Source organism: Ochotona princeps, chromosome 17, assembly GCF_030435755.1.
Source record: "Ochotona princeps isolate mOchPri1 chromosome 17, mOchPri1.hap1, whole genome shotgun sequence".
Taxonomy (NCBI): domain Eukaryota; kingdom Metazoa; phylum Chordata; class Mammalia; order Lagomorpha; family Ochotonidae; genus Ochotona; species Ochotona princeps.
The window spans coordinates 31,048,056-31,064,739 of record NC_080848.1 but is presented as its reverse complement, the minus strand read 5'-3'; the positions used below and the strand labels follow the sequence as shown (position 1 = coordinate 31,064,739).

Sequence of the window (16,684 nt, the reverse complement as noted above, 5' to 3'; positions counted from 1 at the left end):
GGAACCCAATCCCGGCCTCCCATAAAGGTTCTGAAAACCCAGCTGGGCCAACACTACTGCCTCCCCAGGTCTGCATTAGTAGGATCCAGAGCTGGAGTCCAACCCAGGCATCTCAGGCAGGACCTGGGCTTCCTAGCTGGTAGGCCAAGTGCCTACCCCTAAAGAAATTCTTGTTAGCTAAATCTATTATTAATTAATTAATTAATTAATTATGCAGACATGCTAAAGTTTCTTCCCAATGGCCTTTTCTAAAATGAAGTCTTAGGATCTGATTTTTTTAAAAAAAGATATATCTAGTTATGTGAAATTCTGAGTTAGACAGACAGACAGGCACACAAAGGCAGACTGGTCTTCCTTCTACTGCTTCATGCCCTAGATGGCCACAACAGTCAGGAACTGGCCAGGCTGAAGCTGGGAGCCAAAAGTTGCTTCCAGGTCTCCCACATGGGTGTAGGGACCCAAGTGCAGGGTCATTTTCCATTTCTTTCGTAGCCACATTAGCAGTAAGCTGGATTGGAAATGGAACAGCTGGAAACTGAATCAGCACCCATATGGGATGCTGGCATCACAAGTGGTAACTTTATAATCTATGTCACAATGCTGACCCAAGTGTCAAATTTCTCTGAATAATTCTAGCGATTCTATATAATAGTGAAGGCAATATTGCCAGACTTGGAACAGTTCTTTTTATATTCATTGCAGTATATCTTTTCAGTGATGTCAGACAGAGTTTTTGTTTGTTTGTTTGTTTTTACTTTATTTATTTGGAAGGCAGGGTTTCAGAGAGAAGGAGAAAAAGAGAAAGACAGAATGATCTTTAATCTGCTGGTTCACTCCCCAAATGGCTATAATGGCTGGAACTGGGCCAATCTGAAGCCAGGAGCTTCTTCCAGGTCTTCCACATGGGTGCAGGGGAACAAGGACTTGGACATGTTCTTCTTTTTAATTGCTCAGAGTTTATTAATTGTGAGTGATAAGAGAAGTAGATGGCAGCAGGAAGGTCAGGCTCCCACAATAACAACAGCAGTAGTAGCAGCAACAGCAACAGAAAGGTGTAGGGGCATTCAGCAGGTAGAAATGTGGGCAGTATTGGGAGGATGCCTGGATGACTGGGGGCAAGGTGGGTCCTTTTGGTTGCAGCAGGGAAGATATGCCCTCTTCATCCGCCACTTGTTCCCAGTAAGGCTCTCCCTCCTCTTGGTATGTGACCCACATAGCAGTTGCTTTTCCTGACCATCTTGAGGTCTAGTTTTGGATTAACTAGCAAGTTTTATTAGGAAGCAGGGAATTGTCTACAGCTCTTATTGTGGCACCCCAGATGGGACCAGCAGGCAGGTCATCACTCAATGTTGAATCCATCTTCCCTACATGGAGTATTTCTTTCTCTCTGGCACTGTCCCCAGAGCAGGTTGCACCCGGCCAGTGTACAGCCAGGCATGTGACACCAGAAGCCTGGCCATCTTCTGTTGCTTTCCTGGGCATATTAGCAGGGAGCTGGATAGGAAGTAGAGCAACCGGGACTCGAACAGATACCCATATGGGATGCAATCCCTGCCCCCAGGCACTGACTTTACTGACTATATCATAACATTGGCCTCCAGACAGATTTTTTAAAGCGTTTTCTGTTTTTATTATTTTGTGATTTCATCATTAATAAGCATCCACTACATTGTATAATGAGAAGCAGATTTAGTAGTCTTGGTGCCCCAGATGCCCTCTGTTGGTAGAGCAAGTGTGGAACAAGTCACCCCAGCACTCCATGGAAACTCCTACAGAAAAAGCGATAAAGCTCAGAACACCAAGGAGGGAAGTCTTGCCCCAGAGGCCTAAGGAAGACCTCAGGGAATAATAGGGCTTTGACTGAGTCTTGCAAACTGCATAGAGCTTGAACATACATGGCTGGTACAGGGAAGGATGGAAGTCTAGTGGATGCAGTCACAAGAGGGAAACTGTGGAGTTCAAGTGAGGAGGGGAGAGTCTGTGGAGCCATGGAGCCTTGAGGGTATCCACTTGGATGATGATGCAGTTGGTCGTGTTAGATACTGGAGAGCATGGAAGACATGAAATGTGACTAAACAAGACACTATTGAAATTCTGTCCCTCCCAGGAGCCTGAAGAGAAGTTGATTCTTCTCAACCTCATAGGGTGGGCTTCCGTATTGCCCTTATAATGACTGATGCTGGCCCTGAGGGAGGCAATCAAAGACGGGTCTGGGATTCCAAATAAGGGCATCTCTATTGTTTGTTTCATTGTAAACTCTGTGTTGTAGACAATGCCTCCTTTTCACTGCCTCCCACTTTACTGTCTCCCCGCCCTCAAATTTGATACACCAAATTTGATGTCCCTACTTCTTGGGGAACCCCCTTCACACTTGTGATTCCATTTTTGAGAGTTGGTTTCTATGAGCAGGGGAGAATGAAACAAGGAAATGGAAACTGCTGATTCAGCCACTGTTCTGCCAATGGACCACATGAAAATAGGGCTTGCCCAGTGTTTGGCGATGTATGTAATTTAATTGTCTGTGTAAAATTTCTCTTTAAAGATGTGACCATATCCTGTTGATTTTCAAGCCAAACTCAGACCACATCCTGTGGGTTGAATGAAACCAAAGTCCTAGCACATAATGAAATCTCTTGACATAGTCTTTATGTTCTTACAATCATGTTCGTTCTAATAGAGGTAATTTGTGGAATATATAACTCTATCTTTGTGTTTATATATTTGTAAGAATTTTGGTATCAGTCTCAAAACCAGGAAACAGTCCTCTGCCATGTGTTTATACTTGAATTGGAAAATGAGCTGCTTGTATATGTTTGAGTTTGACATACTGAACAGATAACTTAAGGGAACCTTGGAATGGTTGAGTTGCAAGTGTCTTAGAAATGTCTTAGGTGGTAAATTGATGTTCTCAGGGGGAAATGACTTGTCTGGGATCACTCAAATGGATTTTCTCAGATTTGCATTTTACAGCCTGTGTTATTTACCGGTGTAGCTTCAGCAGCAACTACAATGCCTGAAGGATGGTGAGGCTTGAAAACATATATACTTAGTGAATGAATGCATTGCTGATTTGACTATGTATCTTGTGCCTCAAGTCTCACCATGGAGTTAGAATACTAATGGGAAGGGGAAGCCAGAAAGGCTCCGGTGTCTAGGTCCTGATCTTGAAGTGACCACCCAAGGTCTCAATAGTAATAGTAACAGAAAGTGACCAGCAGCCAATGTCCTGGCTCCTGCAACATGGAGGACTGGATATGTGTTTTAGCTTTTTGTGACCTCTCAGAAGCCCCGCCTGGATCTAGCACAGGATCCTGGCCATGGGAGCAGGGAAGCCTAGCTGATGGTCATCTTCCCTCCACCACTGTCCTGGACTGCTCTGCTTACCGCTGCCACCTGCTCTCATGCTTCTGACCTCCCAGGCTCTAGCCCCTCCCCACTGGTTTCCCTTCCAGTTTCTGACACTTGGGCTCTGCTCCCCAGGGTCAGCCTCACCTATGTCCTTTGGCAAGAGAGGCCCCATGGAAGGGTTCTCAGGGAAGTGGCACCTACATCTGACCTAGGCTTAGCATCCTTTTCTCAGGTGAGAGCCAGGCGGCAGCAGGCAGGCCCCTGGCTTTTCTGTGGTGGCAGGAGCCAAAGGCTGAAGTTCCCTGCAGGGATGAGGTCTGCTAGGTGCAGGTCCTCTGTCTGCAGCCTGCCCCATCTTTTCTGTCTCAGGTTCTCCTGAGTCTGCATTGGCCATGTCTGTATGCAGTGGATTGAGAAGAACATCTGGTATTGGGGTTGATCCTTTCTCTGACACCCCGTTCTACCTGTGTGTTCTCTGCCCAGTGAAGAGGGCTCTTCCCATGGAGCTGCAGTCCAGATGCCTGTGTGTCACTACTGTCTCCCTCCTTCATCTATGTCTCCTTATTCAGCAACTCCAGTGCACATTAAAAGCCAAGTGAAGCAAGGCTCTCCTCATTCCCATTGCTGCTACTCGAGGCTGAGCCCCCAGTGTGGCTCACCATGACCTCTGTGAGAGTTTCTGGCCGCTGTGCTTTCCTCCTGTCTGGCTTCTCTCCATCTACCCTGCTGTGTAGCAGCCAGTGTGGTTCTGCAGAAGCTCACAAGAGTCGTGGTTCAGTGCTCTTCAAACCACTGGCTTGTTGCATGAGCTAGAAGCCTCTTTGCCATGACCTGACCCCAGTGGCCTCTTGGGCCTCAGGGTTTGCTGCATTTTAACTTTCTGGAAACCAAGACACAGCTCCTCAGAGCCTCCCGTAGTTCCTTAAACATGTAAGCCTCTTCCCTGCTTTGAATGAATAGAGTGTGGACTGAGCAAAGCACAATTCCCATTTTGCAAACCTCAAGGCAGAGCAAATACTAGAAGCGTGGTCACAGCCCGTGACAGCTGCAAGGTTTAGTATTTACAACAGATACAGAAGGCCACTGTCACATTCTCTTCATTTATTACAAGAAAGAAATCCATGGATTCTGTCATTGAGGGACACACAAATGCACGCTGACAGAACCCTGCCTGTCAAGCCTGTCACATACGTTTGTAGTAAGGCACATTTCTCTTTTCTGTTTTCATTCTGCAGCCATTTTTCCTTGGTTTCCTTTCCAAATCTCTGTGTAGCAGCTATGTGTTCTTCAGTAGGTTCCCTCCCTCTCTGGGCTTCAGTTTCCTTGTGTGTCAAAGGAGATTAGAATGAAAGACATTCATATTTACCAAGGGCTCAGAACATCCCTGGCTCCTGTTATGTTAGGGGCTAGCATCTATTTATCAGTATTACCCTTTTTTCTTTAAAGTTTCTTTGTCTTTCTATTTCTTAAATTATTTTTAAAATAGACACAAAGTTATATATATTCACTAGAGTCTTTTTTTTTTAAAGATTTATTTATTTTATTACAAAGTCAGATATACAGAGAGGAGGAGAGACATAGAGGAAGATCTTCCATCCGATGATTCACTCCCCAAGTGAGCCACAGCGGCTGGTGCTGCGCCGATCCGATGCCAGGAACCAGGAACCTCTTCCGGGTCTCCCACGCAGGTGCAGGGTCCCAAATCCTTGGGCCGTCCTTAACTGCTTTCCCAGGCCACAAGCAGGGAGCTGGATGGGAAGTGGAGTTGCCAGAACTAGAACCGGCGCCCATATGGGATCCCGGGGCATTTAGGGCGAGGACTTTAACTGCTAGGCCACGCCGCTGGGCCCGAGAGTCTTGAATGATTCAATCTGTGTACACATTGAATGAGGTGTAAGTCAGGGTAAGCCTATGTATTTCCTCCGTTGTCATTCCTTTTTAAAAAAGATATAGTTTATTTATTTGAAAATCAGAGTGACAGCAAAAGAGAAAATTTCCATCTGCTCGTTTACTCCCCCAATTCTGCAATGTCTCAGGGCTAGGCTAGGAGAAAACCAGCAGCCAGGAACTCCACTCCACCAAGTTTCCTATGTGGGTTATAGGGACCAAGGACTTGGGCTATATTGTATTGCTTTCCCAAGATCATTAGCACAAAGCTGGATCCAACATGGAACAGCTAGAACTCAAGCTGCTGCTTTAATCTTGGGCACCAGTGCTGCCACAGTGCCAGCCACCCTTTAAGTTAGTGTCTTCACTTCCACTTTGCTTGTTTGCCTCACTAATCAGCCTTGAAGTCTTGGCTGGACTGGAAACCCAAATGGACTGAAGTAAATAGCTGAATGTAAAATATACATTTTGATATATCCATGTGATGAAATATATATTTGTTAATGGTATGTTTGAATAATACTTGAGGCTTTATGCCAATAAAGTTAGTTAACATAGTAAGATAGTTCAAGAGAGAATATTAAATACCAACAGTAGAATATGAAATTAGATATAAAAGAGTGGGTAATTTTTTTCTTGTCAGGATTTCCTGTATTTTTAGAATTTGGTTCTGGAACCCTGTATGTTTTCTATAAAGAAAAAAACTAACAGATTTCTTTTTAAATTCAGCTCCTCACATTTTCTGCAAGACTTTCTTGATGCTTCACTACCACTATCAGTGTACTCTCAGCATTGGACACAGTGCCTGTGACTCAGGGGTTGCTCAGTGAGGCTTTACTGGGTTCTTTCTCAATTGTTTACTTGAAATGGGGGTGGGGACGGGACCTAGAGCCTCCATCTGCTAGTTCACACCACAGGTACCTGCAACAGTTGGGCTCTGCCGGGTCAAATTTAGGAGACTAGAACTCAGTACAGGTCTTCCGTGATGGTGACAGAGACTGAAGGACTTGAGCTGTCACCTGCTGTCCCCTGGGAAGCTGGATCAAAAGCAGAGCCAGGGTTTGAGCCCAGGTACTCTGATGTACAGTGTGGGTATCCCAAGTGTCTACTGAACCACTGTGCCAACCCCTACGCCTACTGAATGCTTTTCTCCTCATCCTGGGCTGCTCTCTGTGGGCTGCTGGAGACAGCGATAAAGGCACAGGGGCAAAGAAGATGCTTCACAAGGACTACTGAGAGGCTATGAACTTGCCAGATCTTGGTGAGAACTTACCCTTGAACACTCCCTAAAGTTACTACTGTCTACCCTTGACATCCCAAGGGCTGGCACTGGCCAATGACTAAGGCTCATTTCTGCCGTGAGCAGCATGGGGATGTCTTGCTTAGGGCTAGGGGTATAGCAGGCAGTGAGGAGCCACCTCAGCCAGTTCCACCCAGCAGACTCCGTCTCTTAACTACCATCCAGTCTCTCCCCTGTTTCCCCCAAGTCACTGGGAAACCATATTGACAAAACCACAGGCTTCGCAACTTCTTAGTTGACTATTTTGGCAAAATGACTCATCCTGGCTTTCTAGTTTCAATATTTGTCCTGGAGTACTTTTCTTGATCCAGGCCCTCTCAACCAAGGGCAAGGAACTCTTGGCCCCAAGACTCAACGGTAGCCCTGGCACTCATGAATCTGAGCACTCCCAGGAGCAGTCAGAATGTTCAAATAGACTGTCTCTATGTCCTTGGGAGTTTAGAGACTGTTCACATCAGATATCCCCTTCATGCCTACTAGGCCTCCAAAACTAAGAGTTAACCAGTGACAAAAGCAAAGCTTTCATTGGAGGGCAGACTATCAGCTCTGTTTCTAACTGCCAATGTAAATGAGCCTCCCTTCTTCTCTGTGCCTAAGTTTCCCCACAAGTAGTGCAAAAGATGTGAGATACATGCTGAGACTAGATCCAGTTCTGTTTTTCCAGCATTCTTTCTTGTTCTGTGAGGACTTTCTGTTGAGATTAAGACTCCTGCATTACAGGCTAATCCCTCATTCCCATTTGCCATCATTTCCCTGATGCCCCAGAAAAGGTGCCTTTATAACCTCACCACTGATCAAAGAGCCCACACGGCCTGTGGAGTCAGAGCACTGCCTCAGCACAGGGGCTGAGACTTGATTTGGAACTGTTTGCCCGCAGTTGGGGATGACTTGTTCCATCCCCTTGGGCAGCCAAAACTAGCAGACTGGGTTGAAGGAACACACTGCATCAAAGGACATTTGTGTGGTTCCAGGGAACACAGAGGCAGCATGTTTCCCTGAGGGCAAAACTTCCATTCACTGGTTTTCTCCCCAAATCCCCTTGGCAGCTGGGGCTGGACCAGATTGAAGTCAGGAGCTTCAGTCCAAGTCTCCCATGTGGGTGGCAGGAATCCAAGTACTTGAGCCATCACTGCTGCTTCCCAGGTGTGTTAACAGGAAGCTAGCTTGGAGGTGGAGCTGCTGGGACTTAAACCAGGCACTCTGATATGGGATGTAGATGTCCCAAGTAGTGGCTTAACGCACTGTGCCACAGTGTTTCCCATTCCTACTGATTTGCTGCTCTTATTCTCTTCTGGTCCAAGTGAAGATCCTGAAATCTTTCATTCTTTTCCATTCCAGCCTTGTTCTAGGACACATTAGCCTAATCCCTCTCCTGAAGGAAGCCCTAATGCAATGCATCTCTGTGGTCATTGTTCTGCTTTGTGGTCTCTCTCTGTTGATTGTGGAGACCATACCGGGGCAAGGGCATGGACTCCAGCAGCTGCTGGATCTCAGTTCAGATGTTGGCACTGCCACTTGGCAGCCCCAGAGACCTGCTCTGGGACCCCTCACTGCCTCATCTCTGGGATGGGACTCACCATACTCCCACTCAGGGTTAGGGAAGCATTAGATCGAGTGTATATGACAGCTTGTTCAACACCAAGAATATGATAAATGTTCAACAGGAAGTTCAAATGTTCCTGAGGCACACTGCAGGGCCCCTGTCTGTCCAAAGCTAGACTGGTAATGGACAAAGGAACTGCAAGGCCCTATTGCCACTCAACCTGGAAGAAGGCATGGCAGACCTGGTTCCCCCTCCTTCTAGGGGCCAGACTTGAGGCCAACCTGGAAAGAATGACATTAAGCATGCAGTTCCTGAAAGGACCAACCGCTGAGCAGCCCACTTCTTGTCTACAAATCCTTGTAGAAGGTGTGAGCATGTCACCCTCCGTCTCTGGCTGCATATACTCCTATTGACAATCTGGCTGCTACCTTTGGTGTACCACTTCCCCCTGAAGTACAGCCCACTTCTCCCTGCCACCTCCCTCCTCTTCCTCCATGATGACATCTTGCTGGTGAAGAAGTGTTTCACTCAGCTAGTTCCAATTTCCTCACTGGCACCATGACATCATCGCTACCATGGAAATTCCACTCCGCCTCCTCCGCCACCACCTCTGTCCTGGGCCTCCGAGTCCCTATAAAGAGGGACTCTCAGACCTGGGGCAGCACAGAACACAGCCAGCTTCTGCAGCTTCTGCACCCAGCATCCTTGAGAAAGCCTCGCCTGCAGCCAGACCATGAAGTTCAGCGTGACCACCCTCTCTCTTCTCTTGCTGGTGGCTGCCATCTGCCCTCCAGCTCTGTTGGCACCAAGTAAGTCTGCTCCTTCAGCTGCTTCTCCAGGGTTCAAGTGTAGGCAGAGTCCACTTTGATTGTGGGAGCTGGTCCAACAGTGGGAGCTGGGGAGGGTCCCCAGAAGACAGCTATTGGGAGCAGTAACATCTGATGGGCATTCAGCAATGTTCAGGTTCCTGCTTCCTTAAGAATGAGCAGCCAGAAGAGGGGCAGCATGGGCTGGAAGTGGGGCTATTGCCAGGACTGTCCCTACTATTTATTTCAGAGAGTCCATGACCACCTCTGTGCCTGCTGCCCCCTAAAATGTGAAGAGAGTAAGATGTTTTGGAGTCTGAAAACAGTTCAGTCCTCTAGAACTCTTGTTCTTTGTTCATAATGAGACTCCCCCTCAGGGTGGGTAGGAATGGATGTGGGGTCATAGTTGGGGTTCTAGTGGCTCCAGGGGGATGCTCAGTGAGCTCTTAGAACTAGAAGCTCCATCCTAGAACATGGATCTCACTCCAACCTTTCCCTACAGTGGGTTCAGACCCCCCGACTGCCTGCTGCTTCTCCTATACCCCGAAGAAGCTCCCTCGTCAATATGTGGTAGATTACTTCGAGACCAGCAGCCTGTGCTCCCAGCCAGCTGTGGTGTAAGTATGAACCCCTGAGCCAGCCTGCAAGATGAGGGCAGGGGGAACAGGATTGTGAAGTGGGAGCCTGCTTAGGGCAAGGCTGAAGTCCTCACAGGCAGCAGTGAGGATGTGGGCCATAAGGTTAGCCTGCAAGTCATGAGGGTGGCTGAGTGGGAGCTGAAAGAGATGAAGGGGATTCTTGGGAAAGAAGTGATCCAGAACTCAGAAAACCAGTGAGTCCAGCTGGTCACATACCATGGGCCAATTTCTTAAACCACATGTGGGAGAGCCATTGCTGGGGACGGTAGAGAATGGGGAGATACATCCATAATAATTCAACCCCATTGGTTAAAAGTGAACTCTGGGGTCAGATGGATGTTCTATGGAGTTGGGTCCTAGCAGCCACCCAGGAGGCATGTCATGCCTTGGCGCTCCCAACAGGAACCATGGCCAGGCAGGGGGAGATGTCCACTGGACGAGGGCTAGAAGCAGATATCCTCTAGCACCCCATCAGACTCTCATGTGAGAATTCTTTTTTTTCTGCAGATTCCAGACAAAAAGGGGAAAGCAAGTCTGTGCCAACCCCAGTGAGCCCTGGGTCCAGGAATACGTGGAGCAGTTGGAGATGAGTTAAACTAAGCCACCCTGGGCAGGAAGTCTTCAGGGAAGCTTGCCTGAGCCTGGATGCTTCTCTGTGAAACTCACCTGCTCCACAGTCATGACATCTCTCAAGAGTCCCCAACCCTGTTCTTAATTTAAGCTGCATCATGCATTGTACTATTATATCTATTATTTATGTCTGTTTTGTCCAAGGATATGTGTCCCCTATGGGGATGGTCCACCACCAAACTTTCTCTGCTGTTGCGGATCTGTGAATAAGTAGATTCTGTGTATTCTCACAATAAAACCTCAAACAATATAGTTGGTTTCTTTGTGGTTTTAATTTGGTCTGGGAAGAGGGGGATTGTCTGGTTTGATTCGTAGAAACGTATCTCAAAACATTAAGAAGGAGCAATGGTGGGGGTGTTGCAGTATAGTAGATAAAGCTGCCTATATAGGTGCAAGTTCAAGTGTTGGCTGTTCTGCTTCCAATCCAGCTTCCTGCTAATGGCCTAAAAAAGCAGCAGAAGGTGGTTCAAGTGTTTGTGTGCCTGCTATGTGTGTGTGTGTGGAAGACCTGCATGAAACTCCTGGCTCCTAGTTTTCAGCTTGGTTTAGCCCTGGCTATTGCAGTTATCTGAGGAGTGAACTAGTGGATGAAAGATGTGAGGAGTGATTTGGACATGCCATCTTGGACCCGACGCCATTTCCTGCCTCCCCTTCCCCACAGCTCAGGAAATTCACACCATCCCAGTTATCCACCAGTCAGATGTAACCTGGCGCCTTACCTGAGAATCCCACGCCCCAATCTCTGACCCCTCCCCCTGGTCTTCACCCACCTACCTGTGGCTCAGATAATCTCAGCACACAGCCCACACAGCCCCTCTTCTCCTTCCCCCTCTCTCTTCCCTTCCCTTCCTACCTAGCTCTTCCCTGTCCCCCTCCATCTTGCCCCTTCCCCTGCCCTGGCAGCTCCCATCCTGCTACCATGGCAGGAGATGTGTCCCTTCCAGTTTTCTCCCCTTCCACCCCTGCTCCCATTCCTACCCTGCTGAAATAAAGGGCCTACTAAGCACCTTGCTGTATCTGGGATTTTGGCTTGGGGTAAACATCATGAATAGAGGACTTGGCTATGGGAATTAGCTGCGCGTAACAACATAAGAACTTTAAGTGTGTTCAAAACCTAACGAAAGATCTCTCTCTACCTAACAAAAGATTTCTCTCTCTTTCTCTCTGACTTCCAATAAATAAATACATTTTTACAAAGGGGCAGTGATTAAGTTCTTTTTTTAAAAAAATTAAAATTGGAAAGAGAGAGGGAAAGACATCAGTTGTCCAGCGGCCACAATGGCCAGGGCTGGACCGGGCCAAAGCCAGAAGCCAGGAGCTTCAGTAGAGCCTCCCACAGGGACCCAAGCACTTGGAGCATTTTCCACTGCAGGGAGCTGAATAAGAAGTGAAGCAGCCAGGACTTCAACTGCCGCTCACAGGATGCCACTGTTATAAACAACAACTTAACCCGCTGTGTCACAATGACAGCCCCAGTGACTGCATCCTTAATTTGTACTCCAGGCTAAATGCTCTCCATACGTGACCTCCCTTAACACTTCAACAAAGATTTTAATGTCCAAAGGGCTGCACTTGTATCTTCGCAGGGTTGTCCTGAGGATCAGGTTACAGTAAGTCAGCCCTCAGCAGCCTAAAGCCAGTGTGAAGGATGACTGTAAGGATTGAGAATGCACTCTCGCTTACTCCCCAGCCATGCCTTGAACTGCCTGACACTCAGGACTTCCTCTATGTGTGCCGGAGAGAGCTCGGCTGGCATATAGTGAAACATGGCCAGGCGAAGCACAGCCTGCTAAAGCTAGGGGCCCTTCTGCCCCCTGGTCCAAGGCTTTCGGGTTAGGGAAATGGAGGGTCAGGCATGAGAAGGTAGCTGGCTGCTCACTAGCATGTGGCACAGCAGGAAGCTGCCCAGAACCACCGGTCATGCCCCCCTCCCCTGGGAGTGCCCCTGGGCTCCCCTGGAGGTGGCCATGGAGTAAGCAGGATAGAGAAGACTGCTTTGAAAATCCTCTCAATGTTCTTAGTTCTGTGCGAGGGTGGTATTGAAACTCTCTGCTCAGGGCCCAACAGACCCAGTTCCCTTCCTTGATCTGCCCTCAGTCACCTTTGTCATCCCCAGGACCCTTGTGGGAGCCATTTTTAGACTCTGCAGGAACAGAGAGAAGAAAGTGAGGGCAGGTGGATGGAGATCCTGACTCTGGCTTCAGCCTGGCCCAGTCCCTGCTGTTGTGGGTGTTTGGACCCAGCAGGTGGAAGATCTCTGTGTCTGTCTCTGACTTTCAAATAGGTTCTTAAAAGTAGCATGAGCTACAATGATTAAGATGCTACTTGAAACATCTGTAGTCCATAGCCGACTGCTTGTGTTTGACTGTCAGCTTTGCTTCTGGCCCAGCTTCCTTCTAATTCCCTGGGAGGCAGCACTGGGGGCTCGAGTTCTTGGGTCTCTGCCACCCACATAAGAAACCTGGGATGGGGCCCCACCTCCTGCCTTCAACCTGGCCCAGGCACAGTTGCTGTAGGCATTTAGGGAGAGAACCAGCAGATGAAAGATCTCTCAGCTCTCACTCTGCCTCTGTGCCTTTCCAACATATATGTGAAAAATAGGTGTGAGAAGGAGCCAGCAGCAAAGCACCGACCTGGTCTGAGCTTCTGGCTTCATCTACTGAAATCTAAGTTAGCTAATGTGCTAATCCCTAGTCACAGAGGCTATTTATAGTTAGGTAAAATTCAAACTGCAGTTCAGCAGGTTCACTGGTCACATTTTCAGTGTTCAATAACCACATGTGGCATGCTTGTGGCTACCACAGGGGACAGTGCAGACAGAATTGTCCATCATCACAGAAAGCTTTTTATGGCATGGCACTGTTCTAGAATATTCTCACGGCCTAAAGAAAGTAAAGGGAGAGGAAGTGAAGTCTAGAGCGTGAAGAAAAGATAAAGTGAAGGTTGAGTTGTTGGTTTGCAGAAGGACAACCATCCTCTTGGGAGGGGAGGAAAAAGGAGATGAGAGGACAGGAAAGAGATTATTGCCAAGCCAGGGAAAATAATATAGATCACTGTGCCTCTGGACAGCAGCCCTCAAGATGTCCGCATCTTGGGCAGGATTTGGAGCGTGGTCAGGGTGCAGTTTACATGTCCTACAGAGTGCCTGCATCATGATTCTGCCCGTTTCCAGGTTCCTGCTGATCTGGACCCCGGGAGGCAGCCACGGTGGCTCTGGTGGTTTGGGCCCTATTGCCCACATGGGAGATTCCTAACGGGTTCTGGGCACTTGGTGTCAGCCTGGCTGCTGCAGATGTGGGAGGAAACCAGCAGTTGAAAGATCTCCCTCTGACTTTGTGTCTTCAAACAAAAGAGATAAATGGATTACAATGAAAAAGAAATTGTCTATATCCTAATCCCTGGCACCCGTGAGTGCTGCCTGCAATGGGCAAAGGACCTTGTAGATATAATCATGTCAGGGGCCTGAGACAAGGCGGTGACCCTGGGCTAGCATTGTGCTCTGGATGCAGCCATGTGGATGAGCGAAGAAAGAGGTGTGGTCACAGAAGAGCAGGCAGCCATGTGACCACTGAAGCCAGAGGCCAGGCTAGGAGTCCACGAGCCAAGGAAGGCAAGGACGCAGATGTGGGAATTGGAAATGCATGAGGCTGTTGTCAGACCTCTGTGTGCCGGAGCTGTAACGGCATCACTGTGTGGTGTTCAGGACAAGTTTGTGGTAATCCATCGCAACAGCCACCGAAACTCACAGATTACTAACTCAGACATCATGCAAGAAGGAGTGGAACATTCCAGAGCCAAACTTGCCTGAAGCAGAAGCCCAGGGACAGGTGGCCCCACTGCAAGGAGGTGGAATCACAGGGGCAGGTGTCGCCAGGGGAGGTGCCCCGTCAGCAGCTCAGTGCGAGGGCCGGGGATTTGCCAGAGATGAGACCCTCAGGAAGTGGTCCCTCTCTCTCTCATTTCTCAGCCAAAGCCCACAGCAGAGCCCTGACCTGCCTGTGGTTTCACTATCGGTAACAGGACAGGGTGCAGGGCTAGGTCTCACAATGGAGCCCCACTGCACCCCAAACTTGAGCTGAGAGGCCAAGTGGGCATCTCCCACTTGTGGGGAAAGCTGCAGGAGGCCTGGACACATTTATGAACAAGTGCTGCATTTGGGGAATACCAAAGCCCGTGTAGAGTCCTCATGGTGAAGCAATGCGGGGTTTCACCTTTGCATAACCGAGACTGTTTTCTCTTTTCTCTTGTCACACGACTTCCTCCCACTACCCTGGCCCGACAAAGTTGGTCTCTGCTTTCTCAATTTTTTTGCAGCTGGGGCTCTCCAAATTTCAGGGTGAAGACTGGAACCAAAAGAGGTGAAGCAGAATAAGAAAAGGGAACCATGCTTTTAGGGATCAATTTCTGGAAGCCAGGGTGGGGGGTGCTCCCTCCTCTCCAGCAGTGTCTCTTCCCCACTTCCCTGCCCCAAGTTGGGAGGGAATCTTTTCCTCCTGCATTGGTGGGTACAAACTTCTGGTTCTCCTGCCTGCCCAAGTCAAGAACCTTCTGTAATGCTCCCATGGACACAGGCATTTTCTCCTAGGATGCCAAGAGCTGAGCAAGCTGAGAAAGGGGGCAAGGAATCAAACTGAGGAAGCTGAGGATAACAACAAAGCCACAGTTGTTCTGGTGGCTCTCACCAGTGGCTGTGGTGTAGTCCCCAGGCTGCATTCTGCTCACCTGTCCCAGCCCCTGGGGGCTGTCCCTCACTCTTTGCCACTTGTCCTGCATTCTAAACCTCTCTCCTCCTGAGTCCCCCAGGGGGTGGTCACGAGGTCTGCTTGCCCCCTCTTCTGCCCAAAAAGTACAAAGCAGGCTTCCTCTTCACTCCCATCTCTCCCTGTCACTGTGTCTCTTTCTGTGAGATTCTGTCACTGGAGTATGGAAGAGACCAGCCTCCCACTCGGGCCCTACAGGGCCTTCAGGGTTTTCCTGCCACGTGGCTCGCTGCTATGCTCATCCATGCAGTGTTCTCTCCAGGAACCACTCAGAGCTGAGCAGGGTTGGTCAGAGGCCACCAGCTGCCAGAATGGAGCTTACCCCTTCACTGCCAGGGCCTCAGGCAGCTTGCAATCTTTGAACATTGGGGATTTCCCTACCTACTATGGCCAAGGGATGGCCAGCATGCCAGCAGCCTCAGCCCTAGGGCTGGTAAGTGGCTCCAGAGACACGCTCCCCTCTGTCCCAGAAGCGCTTTGATCCTTTCCTAACTGGACTCCCTGGATACCCCCAGATAAGTCCTAGCAGCCTACACTTGGCTTCCCCACTTCAGCTCTCACTCTGGGATTCAAAATTGCGCAAGGACAGTTCTTCCTTAGGTCGCCGTTACTCATGGCAACAGGAAAGCCAGTGTTGAGTTGTGAAGCAACGATAGTTGTCCTATTGTTCTGTCTCTTCCCTGTCTTACAGGGAAAGTGACTTTAGAATGATCAATCCACTTCCTGATTTTGTTTCATCCATTTTCCAAGCCCTTCTCTATGTATAAGGCTGACTTCATTCAGAGCATCATCCTGTTTTATGAAGTGTTGGATTCTAAAATAGAAACAAAGCAACAAGGATGGTTTAAACTTAAAGGGCTCCAGATGTCTCAGGGTTGGCATTTGATTCTGCAATGAAGTGCTGGTTTAGAGAGAAAGCAACTGTGGAACACCATGCAAGCCCTGATGCCCTGGGGACACTCCTTGTGGGTGGACTTGTAGCTCTACCTGCTGGTGGCCCTGAGAATACTGATGGCTCCATGGGTGCAGCACAGCAGACAGCAGCATGGAGACCAGGCATTGCCTCTGTCCCCCGAAGGCTCCCTTCCTCATGGGGATGGACATGGCCTGCACCTGGTGGCCTCCTTCCAGAGGGGGTGTGCTGATGGCAGAGGAGGCTTGGAGACCAGCTCAAAGCTGGGGCTGGCCTGCACTGAAGCAGAGCTGGTGAACTGTCCCTGCTTCCTTGGGCCCCCTGCCTTTCCTGACCTTCTGATCAGACTGGGTTGGGTCTGAAGGAGCTAGGATCTGATCGATTGGGGGTGCCTCCAGTTAGAGGTGTCACCTGTCTCCCAGGGGGACAGCCCCAGGAGGAGTAGAGAGCTTCCGTATATGGTAGGGAAATCTGGGGCCTGTGAAGCTGAAGCAAGAAGCAGCGGTGGTGACAAGTGCAGGAACAGGGAGAACGTTATCCCAAGGTCCAGACCACAAAAAATGGGAGCTGGTGAGGGAGAGTGGAGTTGAAGGAGCTGGCTGGGGAAACAGAGGGACCAGGAGGGCACTGTAGTGACAAGGCCCTCAGATCTGCAGCATGAGTTCTCAGCCCTGTCCCAGTGGCTATGCCACGTTTAACAAATAACAATGACCAAAACAAAAAAGACAACAAAGACATGGAGCCTGCTCTGAGTACTAGGGGGAGGCTGTGGGATTGGTCTTGAACAGGGTTCAGGAGATGATTTGTGTCACAAGGGAATGAAATGCCACTGTGACACCTGTGACCATGTTTGCAAATA

At 49.0% G+C, this 16,684-nt stretch overlaps 1 protein-coding gene across 1 annotated transcript; it reads left to right on the top strand.

Moving 5' to 3' along the window:
* The first annotated feature begins 8,468 nt into the window (after window positions 1-8,468).
* On the top strand, window positions 8,469-10,402 carry LOC101523454 (C-C motif chemokine 4). Its single transcript, XM_004590935.3, has 3 exons — window positions 8,469-8,887; window positions 9,387-9,501; window positions 10,030-10,402. The coding sequence occupies exons 1-3, from the start codon at window positions 8,812-8,814 to the stop codon at window positions 10,115-10,117; spliced, it is 279 nt and encodes a 92-aa protein (XP_004590992.2). The 5' UTR covers window positions 8,469-8,811; the 3' UTR covers window positions 10,118-10,402.
* Window positions 10,403-16,684: the final 6,282 nt, after the last annotated feature.